The sequence below is a fragment of the Tyto alba genome, unplaced genomic scaffold, assembly GCF_018691265.1.
Source record: "Tyto alba isolate M040663 unplaced genomic scaffold, T.alba_DEE_v4.0 Super-Scaffold_33, whole genome shotgun sequence".
NCBI lineage: Eukaryota > Metazoa > Chordata > Aves > Strigiformes > Tytonidae > Tyto > Tyto alba.
In genome coordinates this window covers 16,127,057-16,139,087 of record NW_024881308.1, presented here as the reverse complement: position 1 = coordinate 16,139,087, position 12,031 = coordinate 16,127,057, and the positions used below count along the sequence as shown (strand labels likewise).

Here is a 12,031-nt window from a genome sequence, read left to right as displayed (position 1 = left end):
AATAAACAAGTTATATGGGTCCTGTCTGCAGCGGTATGTTGTATATGCTGTGGTGTTCCCATTTTGCATGGAGGAACTTTTCTTGCCAAGCTGAGAGCAGGATTATCCAGCCGTTTCTTTTACTAAAACGCACGTGCTCAGCTCCTTGGTGGAGCCTTGTTGCTGTCGGTTCATTTTTTTTTTTTTTTTTTTTTTTTTTTTTTTTCCATTGCATCTTCTAGAAAAGCAACTGAAATGGAGTCGGGGCAGTTTTCGGTGCTGGTGGTGTGGCTGTTTGAAACTCGGAGGGGAAAGAGGAGAGGGGGGCGGGGGGGCTGTGGCTGAAAGCAAGGGGACACCGTGCATGTGGGTGTTTGAGGGGTCTTGCTCTGGACAGTCGCTTCTGCCGTACGGGGCGTGCAGTTTTGGTGCGAGCCAGCCGCTGGCTGTGAATCCAGGATGATAACGATCACCACAAACGCTACCAGAAATCGAAACTTGGGGACGGGGGGGGGGGGGGGTTTGCTCTCTGTAAACGGGCTCCCGCACACCTTTGCAGCACAAAACAGCCCCAACCCTCCTCTCCGCTCGGGGACTTTCGTCGCTTTGGATCTCGGGGTGCGTGAGAACGGGGGGGGGGGGGGGGGGGGGGGTGCTGCGTCTGCTGGGCCCTTCAACGCAGAGGGAGCTTTTCCTCCTCTCCCTTGCAGCAGGATCCGTCCCTGCCACCCCAACTCCGGCTCCCCGAGCCCCCCCTTTTCTAGTTTCCCTCCCCGGGGCTCTGCGCTCGCCCCCGGGGAACCGCAGCCGGTGGCCCCGGGGGGGAAGGGGGGAGGGTGGCCCGGAGGCGATGCCGGGGGCCGGGGCTGGGCTGGCGGCGGTGTGGCCGCCGTGTCCCGTCCCCGTCCCCCCCCCATCCCTCCCCGTTCCCCCCCTTCCCTTCCCCGCGGCGGCCGGGCCCGTCCCCTCCCACCGTGGAGCCAAGTTCAAACCGCGGGACGCGGCGCAGGGGCCGGGCCGGGCTCCCCGGGGGCGGCCGCGGGGCTCCATGGTGAGTGCGCCGGGGCCGCTGCCCCTTCCCCTTCCCCTCCCGGGGGTTGCGGATCTTGGGGGGTGGGGGGGGGGGGTGGGGGTGAGGGCGTCCCGCTCCCCCCAGCCCTCCCCGCTAGCCCGGAGCCCTCCCCCGGGATGGGGTCGGTTTGGCCGGGATGGGGCTTGGGACCCATCGGGGCGCAGCTGGTTCTTCAGGGATGGGGCTTGGATCGACCGGGAAAAGGGCTCGGGCTGGTCGGAAGGGGGCTGGGCTGGCTCAGGATGGGGCTTGGGTTGGGTTGGGAGGGGGGGAGCTGTCCGGTGGCGGGATGGAGCTGGGAGTCAGTGGGGAAGGGGCTCCGGTACATCTGGGAGGGCTGGTCCGGAGGGACTGGGCTGCTGTGGCTGGGATGGGGCTTGGATCTGGCTGGTTACTGGGGAGGAGGATGGAGGGTCTGTCCCTGCCCGGGGCTGCTGGGCCCCTTGGGGGGGGGTGGGGTGGTGGTGGCAGGGTCCCTTTGATTAGGAAGGGGTTGGGGACAGGGCCCATTTGGCTATCAGGACCTGGGGACCCCAGTGACGGTCCCGGCCAGGCGCAGGCATTGCCCCTCGCAGCCTGGGTAGCTGTGGCTAGCACGAGTGCTACCAGGAGCTGCTCTGTCAATAATGGTGATTTGCCTTATCTCCTCGTATTTGCTGGAGGATTAGAGCTGAGGAAGAGATTAGCTTCCCCTGCCAGAGGGAGCTGGCTGTGACCGTCCCGCACCCACGTTCCCGTGGCTGCTCCTTCCCTGCCAGCCCTCCCGCGGGAAGGGACGTGCCTGACCCCAGAGCTGCCCTGCCTGCACCTTGCTGCTGCGGGGACGGGAGCAAGAGGAGAAGGGATAACCCTAAATCAGCTGCTGAACTTATCTTCCTCCATCCTGAAGGGTGGGAAGCAACAGCCGGGACCGGGATTTGCTGGCGTCGCTTCTCCCCTCATCCCTCTCTCGTCACCACTGCTTCCTCGCTCTCTAAGAGGGTCGTGGGAAGCACCCACTGCACCCCCCGGGCTCCTGTCCTGGCTGCTCGCTGAGCTTTTTTAACTGCAGGCTGCTCTTCCTCCCGTGCTAAGGACTGAGAGTCCAGTGCCAGGCTTGGCTGCCTGGAAATGCTGTAAATGGTGTGCTTTCTCATGGAATTTGGTCCCAGTTGTTTAATAAGGCACTTCAGGGAAGTCATTCTCAGTTTAATGGTAAAATCGCATGGCCTTGTCTTCCCGGTGGAGGAGGCTTCCTGAGATCAACCCTTAGACTTTGGACAGGGTGTCCTCATGGAAGCAGCTCTCTCCTTTGGTTTCCCTGAGGATTAAACCCTCGGCTCTCTGCTGAATCACCCTTTGGGGTGAGATCTCTCAGCAGCACGGGGAGGCTCTTCCCCACCCCTCCCGGCCCCCGGATGGGACCCAGCACGGCTCTACTGGAAGGCGTGTGGTGATTAAGGAAGCTGCAGAGCCCAGTGGGATTTGTACTGGTTGCACGTGGACTTGCTCATCTCCTCACACGCGCGCCCGCCTGCTTTGAAGTGACCCCTGTGTCCGCGGGTTCCCAGACTTGTGGCGTGTTGGGTTTCGCCTCGGGTTAAGCCCCCGTCGCCTCTGCTGAGCTGCGGGAGGGTGGGGAAAAGTTTCCTCACCCTTTTGGAGCTGGGAGCAGCCCGTCGTCGAGTGGGGAGCTCGGAGCGGATGCAGGTTTTACCAATAAACCCTCCAGGTTCACAGCGAAGCACAGGATGGATGGTGTCTGCCTGGGCTCGGAATTCAGCAGGGGAACTTCTTCCTTCTGGCTTCTCCGAGCAAAAAGCCGAGCCCAAGAGCCAGATGTGGCTGGGATGGTAGTGACCCCCCCCCCAGATGTGAGCTGTGGCTTGGGGCAGGCAGATGCTGGCAGCAGGCAGAGCTGCCGGCCCCTTCCTCCTCGCTCGCGCTTTGGCTGCAGCGCAGGGGTTGCATATTTGGAAGGAGCTGAGCTGCTTTCTGCCTGCCCAGACATGACATCCAGGGCGGGGGAGTGAGAGAGGGATTTTGAAAGGGTTGGGGGGGGGGTGGGGGTGTGTGTTTTCCTGCAAACGGGAGATGATAGAAATGCTCTGGTGCCAGGATGGGGCCCCAGCGCCGTGGCATCGCTCAGCGATGCGGAGACGGGAACTGCCAGGCTCCTTTCCTGGCAGATGCTGTGCGTGTATCGCGGTTCCTGTCCTCGCCCTGCTGCTGTGGGACTGCTCAAATATTCCCAGTCCCGGTCACCTGAGGTTGTGTTGGCTTTTCTTCAAAGCCTTGGGCTTCATCCCTCGGAGGGTCCGGCTGCCCTCTCCTCGCCAGCTCGGATGTCAGCGCTTGGGTTTCCCCGCTCTGCTGGGACTGGCTCGGGGCTGCCGGGAAGGCTTGGAGCCAGGAGGCTGGGAGGCAGCCGGGTCACGCTGGCGAGAGCAAATGCTTGTGCTGCTTCTGTCTGGCTCTTGTGCGAGGGTACCCGAGCCTGGGACGAGCAGGGGGGCTGCGTGGGAGCTGGAAAAGTACTGAATAACTGTGTCCACGCTGCGGGGTCTGTGGAGGTGCGGAGAGCATCCTTCTGAGAGCGCCTGAAACCATTCACATCGAGATGTGGAGGGTTTCCTGGTGGGGAATCAGGTGGCTCCCTGCCTCCAGCTCCTCTCCAAAGAGCAGGGCAACATCCCCTTCTGCTCTTCTTGATTTTTGATGGGTCTGGCCTTGAAGTGCCACAAGCTTGGGAGCTACTGAGGACCCTGTTGGGGTGGAGAGCTTGGGGACAGACCAAGCCAGGGATAGGTCTGATGGAGGCTTGTGGCAAGGGGCTGATGGCAGAGCCTGGAGCATCCCTTCATCTCCAGTTTCCCCCCGGCTGACGCTGAGCTCTTCCCTGTGCAGATTCTCCCCCGGGCGCTCTCCTGTGCTGTTCTGCTCCTCCTGCTCGTCGCCGTGCTGAGCAGAGGCAAAAGGTGCAGCATTGCCAAAATCCTCCGGCAGTACCGCGCCGTCATCTTCTACGAGATCCAGAACCTGGTGAGTGGGGACGAGGGTCTGCCTGGGGCGCCAGCTCCCCACGCCGGGGGACGCTGCCGAGCTGGATGCGGCCCCGCCGCAGGATATGGGTGGGGAGGGATGAGCTTGGGAAGCTTCGTATTTGCTGGCGTTTCTGGGGAGAGCGCTGTGTTTAAACGGGGGATTCCTGCCCCACGGGGGATGCTTTGGGGCGCCCGATCTTCTCCTTGCTTTATTTTTCCAGAAAAACCTGAGCGGATCGGCAGACAGGAGTGGAAGGGTTGGGCCGGCTTGTCGGTCAGACAAGGTGAGCACCAAGGGACCCCGGGGCTGGGGTGTCGTGGGGGCTGAGCCCCTGGGGAGCTGTTGAGCCCCCCTCTCCCCGCCCGGGGCTGCGTGCTTCTCTCCTCTCCAGGACCAGAAGATCCTCCTCTCCATCTACAACATCAGCATGTCCCTGCGGGAGGTGGCAGCCGGCACCCTGCGCAGCCCCGAGGAGCTGGCCGTGCGGAAGGTGGCCAGTAACACCGACTTTGTACTCCGGGAGAACTGCAGGAAAATCAGCAAGGTGGGAGCCCTGCCCCTTCCCGGTCACCCCAATGGCTCCCAGTTCCCCAGCACGCGGGCTGCGGGCAGAGCCTGCCCTGTCCCACGCTCTGTGGGTGCCCACGAGGAGTCTCCAGGCGCCGGGGAAGGTCCCTACTGGGTTTGATGGCACATCCCAGTAAAGCTTTAAACTGGCCACGGAGGGAAGCTCAGCTGTGGCAGCGTGAGACAAGCTGGTGGGGTTTTATCGCCAGCTCCCGAGTGGGTTTGCCCACTTGTGCCACGGCTGATGGGAACCCAAAGCGTCGTCCTGGTGGGATGCTCACCCCACGGGTGGGCGCACCCAGTCCTGTTCTCGCTCCTGGGTGCTTGTAGACAGGAACTGGGATTTCTCCCCAAAGGGCTGGTCTGGGCTCCCCTGGCTTCCCCGGGGCTCTGCTGGGGAAACCCCAGTGGGGAGGATCCCCTACGGCCGCCTCCAGCAGCTCATTAACTAACGGGGAAACCCCGGGGCAGTGGAGCGCCGGTTCCCCGGCTCTGCCTGGTTTTTGGCGCGGTGTTGGCGTCGTCCTCCCGGCCATCGCCGGGGAGCTCAGCCCGGGGCTAACGCTGCCTGGGCTTTGCTGGTGCGGGGGGGACGTGCTGCTGGCCTGGAAAAGGACCTGCAGACCCAGCCTGGCCGTCTGCCCAATCCGTGGATGTGCCGCAGGGTGCGTGCTGTCAGCTCCGGCCGGCTCTGGGGGGGGACCCGTGAGCAACTTGGCCACCCCCAGCCTGCAGCTTTGCCCACGCAAACCCCACGGGCGCTGTGGCTTTTGCTCCCCTAACGCCTGTGTGATGGGGGGGGGCGGGGGGGTGGGGGGGGGAATATTTCTGCTTCCTCGGCACGCCAACCGCAGAGCCTGCCGCGCGTCCCGGCGCAGCCCCGGCACAGGGGACCCGGCCGCAGGAGGAAGCAGCTACGGGAGATCGGGAGGAAGGCGGAGAGGCTGGCAACCTGCTGGGAGAAGCTCTACGCCCTGCACGCACCCCACCGTGCCCCCCGGGACTCGTAGGGACGCCCTCGCCACACGCCGGAGGGACGGGCTGCTCCGGCACCGTGGCTGCCGGCGTCTTGTTTGGAAACCTGGGGTAAATTCAACCCTGAAGGCAGCGGAGTTGCTACCGGTGGGCGCCCAAGTTGAAGTCACCCTCCTGTTTTGAGCGGTACCTGGCGACCGGCCCCACCGCACGTGGTGGGGACTGGCAGGTCGGTTTGCCGGGGGATGGCTGCGGCAGGAAGCCAGAAACGTGGGGGAGAAGAAGGGAAAGTGGTGAAAAAAAGGAGGTGAGGCGTTGGGTTTCTGCGCTGCTCCTGGCCCTGCATCACCGGCTGCTTCCTTGGGGACAACGGTTGCTTTTGCGGGGGCAGAAAGAGGACGCGTGGGGCCGTGGCTTGGAGGGCTCTGCTGGAAGCGGGATCACTGCGCGTCTCCAGGGCTCTGGGGGTGACTTTTGGGCTGTGGAGAGGGACACGTGTCCCTGTTGCACTGTGGACAGGGAAGCTGGGGTGCATCACTGGGCACCCGGGGAACCCTGGTGCTTGCAAAGAGCAAAACCCCACGTAGCTGGAAGGGCTTGAGGCCAAGGCTCGGCCTCGGAGATGGGCAGCACCACCGAAGGATCTGGCTGCTCGGCACTGTGGGTGCCCCAACACCCCCCTCAGTGAGCCGAGCCCGGAGGGATGCGGCGTTCAGTGAGATGAGGAGCATCCTCCTTCATCACTGTGCTCTGCCTGGCTGGGGGTCCCCGCTCCCCTGTTGGGTGGCAAACAGTCTCGGGGAGGCCAGAAATAAAACCTCTCCTTCCCTGGGAGCCTTTTGGGTGCTTCATCTGCTGCCCCAGGGGCTCTTGTGCTGTGGATGGGGCTGGCACGGTGAGGGGTCCGGGCATGGTGCAGGGGCTGTGCAAGCCTGGGGAGAGGCAGGCAGGGGCGGTGAGCACCGTGCCATCGTGCCTCTGCCCCCCCGTGCCTGCATCCCTGGCCCACGGGGCCCCATCCTGCACGCTTATGCTGGTGCATGGGCGGTGGAGGACAGAGGGATGCTTTTTGGGGAGGCTGTTCCCCCTCCCTGTGCCGCGGGCAGGGCCGGAGCAGCGGCCAGGGAGGGAGAGCTGGCGTTGTGCCCCTGCCTCAGTTTCCCCCACGCCCTCTCCACCTGGGTGGATGCTGTCACAGCCGTGGGGGGGGGGGGGGGGAGGCTGTGGGGACGTCTGTCGAGGACACGAGATGGCAGCAGTGGGCTGCGAGCGCTGAGCGGAGCCGGACGGCTGCCCACGGCCGTGTGTCCCTGTGGCCTGGGCCACGGCCACGCCAGCATCCCCTGGCCCCGTCCCCACGTCCCAGTGGGGCTGCAGCTGGGGGGGGGTGGGGGGGGACACCCCTACCCGTGCACCTTGGCGGGGCACCATTCCCTGGGGCTTTCTCTGGGGGTTCAAGCAGCTGGCTGGAGGTGAGGGGGGGATGCTCAGGGGTCCTTGCCCACCCTCTGCCTCTGGGACCTGGACTGGGAGAGGAGCCTGGGGTGGGGTGGGGGGTTGCATTATTGCGAGTGGGTGGGAGCGCCCCCCCCCCCAGCATACTGGGGCCCCTGGGGTTTAGCAGGGTGCAGGATGGGCCCCTTGGTTTGATGAGGCAGAACAGGGACCCTGGTTTGGGGGTGAGAGCCGGGATGGGGGGGAGGGGGGGTGCTCAGGCTGCTCTTGTGGGGTCCTGCCAGGGCCTGGGGGTGTTTAGCAGGATCAGGCCCGTGGGGCCCATCCGGGGAGCTGCGATTCGGCACATCCCGATGCCAGAGGCATCTCAGAGCTGCACCGCCCACCCCCCCCCCAGCTGGCCCCACCATGGTGGTCTTCCTCCCAGCTCCATCCTCCTCCTCGGGGTGCCCGGGGATGGGGGACGGGGCTCAAACGCTGCCGCCTTTTCCTCCTGCCCTTTCTGCTGCCTCCACGGGGAGGGGTTTGCACTGGTTTAGGTTCAGGTTTTCCTACTTCTTCACCCCAACCACCACCCCCAAATGTAACACCACCCCCCCCACACACCTCCCAAAATAACCCTGTTGCTGCTTTATATCCCTCAGACGGGGCTGGGGGGCCCGCTGGGGACCCAGCGGCTTGTGTACCGGCGTGAGCGGGACGGTGGCATGGGACAGGGTGACTCACCGCCTTTTTCTGCGTCAAGTCTGGAGCAAAGTCCCGTCCACCCCCCCCCCCCGGGCCCCGCACTGAACCGTCAGCACCTTCCCAGATAAAACGGAGCAATAACCGGCCCCGTTCATTCACCTTCCCTTGCAGGCAGCAACGGGAGAGCGGCTGCTGCTGAGCTGGGAAATCCCTGCCTGGTGCCTGCGCACCCCCCCGCCGGGCACCCGGTGCTGCTGTTTCAGCATCGGGGTGGCCGTGGGGAGCGTGCGCTGGTGTTCGTGGGGGTTTACGGGCACGGGCACGCTCGCCGTGGGCTCGCCACGAGCGCTGGCTGCGGGGAGGGAGCCGGGGGGGGGGGGAGAGGGAACCCGGTGCGGCGGCAGGAATGAGCGCATGGAAAGGAAGGAAAGAGCGGAGGAAGAGGCAAAAGGGAGGGAGGGGAAAAGCGAGGTCGAAGCGATGGTGGAATCGCAGCAAAAAACAGCCGGAAAAAGGAAACGGGCCCTGAAAAGTCAAATAAAAATAGCAGCGAGGCGAACCCAAGTGTGCAGCACATGGGAGTGAGCGCATTTCCTTCGAGGGCAGCACCGCACGCTCCCCGGTGCTCCGGGCGGGGGGTGCTGTGATGTGGCTCCAGCAGCCGCTGCTGCCGTGGGGTGTTACCCCCCCCCACCTCCAAAACCCCCCTCTCACACCGTGGCAGCCGGTCAGCGCCCCGCCAGCTCCCCACCTTGCCCGTGGCCCACGCACGCCTCGTGCAAGCCCACCCGGGCCACGGGCCAGGCAGTTTTGCGGGGATGTGAGGAGCACGTGTGTTGTAAAGGCTGCACACGCGCGTGTTAGAGCACGGTGGGGGGGGGGGGGGGGGGGGGGGGATGAGTGGGGCTGGGAGTGGGGGGGGGGTTTGCTCGCCGTGCCCTCGCCTCCCGCCTGGTGCCATGTGCCGCCGCGCCGGCTGATCGCCCTGCCAGCTGCATCCGAGCGCGGCGCAAACAGCGCAATCACGGCTTCCTCCCCTCGCCGCTGGTTTTGCAATCGCGGCGGGGGCCCGCTGGGAGATGGGGGGGGGGGGGGGGGGGCAGCGGTGAGCTCTGCCGGGGCTGCGGGGATGGGGACGGGTGCTCCTTGCTGGGACCGGCGTGCTGCACCCCAACCCGGCTGCGGGCTGAGCTCGGAGGCAGCAGCAGACCCCAGTGTGCCTGGGGACCGTGCCAGGGGACTGTGCTGGGGTACCGTGCCCGGGGACCATATTGGGGGACCATACTGGGGGACTCTGCTGGGGTGCAGTTCCCAGGGACTGTACCAGGGGACCGTACTGGGGTACCATACTGGGACACCGTGCCCGGGGAGCATGCTGGGGTACGGTCCCCGCTGCATTTTCACAGAGCTGATGCCCAAGGCACATTTCACCCCTTTGCACCATCACCAGCCCACCAAAACACAGCTGCCCTTGGGCTGGAGCAGAGCCGTCACCATCCTGGGGCGCCAGCAGCCCCCCTGGCTGGTGGCCGGGGGGGCCATCACCCACATGAGCCCCCTGCTTCAGTCCTTATCCCCCTCGCGAGCGGAGCTGGGGGCCTGGCACACGCAGGCTGTGCCTGACGAAGCAGAGCAGCGTTTTGTTCTCTCCCATCTCCCCGCAGCATCGTAAAGCTGTTGAAAGCCCAGATTTACGGTGTGATAAACGCTGGGGGGCTCTGCTGAATATTTTACTGCTCCATCCTTTGGAGAGCGGCTGGTTTGGAGGAGCGGGGAGAGCCGGGCGCGGGGCGGCACACCCAGCGGCATCGCTGCCCGGTTCCAGCTGGAGGACAGCGGGTCCCGGGGGGACGGGGACGGCCGGGAGCGGGGGTTGCGTGGAGCGGTGCCACGACCCACGTGGGTCCTGGGATACTGGGTGCCCCCGAGCCCTTTTGGGCAGTGGGAAAGTGCTGACCACCCCCCCCACACCCCCCCCCCCCCCCCCCAGCTCCCATCGTTTTGTGGGCCCGTTGGTGCTTTTGAAGGCATCTGCTGACCAGATTGGGGCACGGGGGGCCCGTGCCAGGACGTGGCAGCTGAGAGGTGGGGTGCAGCCCGGCCCAGCTCCGGGTGCTCTCCCTCCCCACCGCCCGCTCCCTCGCTGGGCTGCTCGGCGGGAGACTGCGCCCTGACCGGGGAGGGACTGGGTGATGCTGGAGAGCAGCTCTGCCAGCAAAGGGGTTTGCAGCCTGGGAGGGGGGGGGGGGGGGGGGAGGGCTGCCCATGCATGTGAGTGTGCACCCGTGTGTACACGCATGTATACGTGCCCGCGATTCTGCGTGCACACGTGGCTGCCGTGCGTGTGGCGTTGTGGCGTGGGTGTGCGCGTGTGGTCCCTTCTCCACGGCTGCTTCCCGAGGGTGGTGGCCGCAGCCCCCCGCCCCACTCCGGTGCCACCGTCCCCGTGCACCCTCCTGCCCCGCCGCCGCCGGAGCTGGAGCCGGAGCCGGGCGTTGGAGCCGGCTGGGCCTTGGCACAGGGCAGGGGTGGGGGGGGGGGGGAAGCCAGCGGGTCCGGGATGCCGGGCTCAGTGGGAGCACCGGCACGCACCGAGGCTGGATGCTGCCGATCCGGGCCCCGATGGTATCGCGGCTCCCCCGGGCAGGCGCTGGCTCCCCCGGCCCTCGACGCCCAGCGGGAGTTGGGCAGCGGCGAGGGGCCCAGCTGGACCCCGCTCCCCCTCCGTGCCGGCCAGCGGGCACCCGGTGGCTCCCACACCGGCACGGGGACACGTCGGTGCCGAGAAACCCGAGGGGCTCAGCTGGGGTGCGGGAGGAGGGGGGACAGAGCTGCCTCCCCACCACCGTGGCCCCCGGCTCCGCTGCTCGGCCCACGGCATCCTGCGCCGGGGCCCATTGTTCGGCCGCGCGGGGCTGCGGGGCAGGATTCCTTTGTCAGTCAGAGCTCGGCAATATTTTATTCTAACAATTAACCAAACACTCCCGGGCCCCCGAGCCTGTTTGTGATTATTGGAGGGCGAATTCCCCAGCCGCGCTCCCTCTTGGTGTTGGCTCCGCCTGGGGCCACGCCGGGTGGAGGGGGATCCAGCCCCGCTCCCACCAGCTCAGGGTTGGGGACCCCCAACCGCGCTGTGAGCCCCCTGCTCCTGTGGCCGGCTCTGGGAGGTGTGTGTGTGTGTGTGGGGGGGAGTTTGGTTGCCTCGACCCCCCTCGGGAGCCCATGAGCATCGCCGACATTGTCTCCGCAGCAGCGGGATCCGTGGTGGCGCAGGGGCAGCGGTGACTCATGGGGAGGGGGGGGCGCGGAGGGGCGGGGGGGGGGGGGGGATGTGAATCACAGCCCTCGCTCTCCGGGCAGGATGCGGCCCCGTGCTCGCAGCTTGCTGCATGCCAGCGATGGACCGCAGGCTTTGTCCTCCACAGGGTGGAAGCGGCTCGTTGCCCGGGGTGGGATGGGACGAGGCCGTTGCTCTTCCTTGCCCCCCCCCCCCCCCAGCACCCTGGAATGCTGGCGCAGCTTTCCCAGCCCCAGCTTCGGGGTGGGATGAGGGTGCTGTGGGGCGCGGGTCCCTCCTGCATCCCAGCTCACTCTGAGGCTCTTCGCCGTGCTTGGCCCGCGTCCTCATCGCCGCTTGCTGCACCGGTGGTAAAAAAACAGGCGGCACCTCCCTTTGCAAAGCGCCCCGGAGAGCGGCTTGCCCGGCGCGAGGTTATCAAATCCCCGTAAAACCCTTCGCTTGGGGCCAGCTCAGCTCAGCTCAGCTCACCCCGCCGCTGCGTTTCCACCCTCCAGGCAGTTGGATGCGGAGATCCCAGCCCGGTGCCCTGTGGCTGAGGCCGGCAGCGAGCCGGCAGCCCTCGCTGGGTGCTGCCTGTCGTGGGCAGGGGAGTCCTGAGTGGGAGGGTGGGCACCGCGGGGTGACGCTGCCCGCTGAGAGCGAAGGAGCTGGTGCCGGTGCCCTGCGGCGGGGGGTTGTGACCCGTCCCGGGGTTGACACCCTGAGCAGGTTGTTTCTCTGGTTGGAGGGGTCTTGGGAGCAGCCGCCGCGGAGGAGGGGGCTCACAGCCGCAGGGTGGGGAGGATGGAGAAGGGACCCGTGCCACGGTGCTGCCCCAGCCCTGCCAGCATCCTCGGGCTGTGCGCGGGGCAGGGTGCGGGCACAGGCGGCATCTCCTGCCCGCTGCTACCCGTGGGTGATGGGGGGCAGAAAGTTACGGCCCCCCGAGCCGGTCCCCTGGCCCTCACCGTGGCTGCACGCATGCCGGCGCC

General features: G+C 66.2%; 1 protein-coding gene across 1 annotated transcript; it reads left to right on the top strand.

Annotated features, from left to right (window-relative positions):
- Positions 1-438: 438 nt before the first annotated feature.
- Positions 439-6,451, top strand: CUNH20orf204 (chromosome unknown C20orf204 homolog). Its single transcript, XM_042800748.1, has 5 exons — positions 439-597; positions 3,938-4,072; positions 4,296-4,358; positions 4,467-4,619; positions 5,497-6,451. The coding sequence occupies exons 1-5, from the start codon at positions 439-441 to the stop codon at positions 5,650-5,652; spliced, it is 666 nt and encodes a 221-aa protein (XP_042656682.1). The 3' UTR covers positions 5,653-6,451.
- Positions 6,452-12,031: the final 5,580 nt, after the last annotated feature.

Coding starts and splice junctions, on each gene's coding strand:
- CUNH20orf204 (XM_042800748.1), top strand. CDS start 439: ATGATAACGATCACCACAAACGCTACCAGAAATCGAAACTTGGGGACG. Junction 4,073..4,295: donor TCTACGAGATCCAGAACCTG/GTGAGTGGGGAC, acceptor TTATTTTTCCAG/AAAAACCTGAGCGGATCGGC. Junction 4,359..4,466: donor CGGCTTGTCGGTCAGACAAG/GTGAGCACCAAG, acceptor TCTCCTCTCCAG/GACCAGAAGATCCTCCTCTC.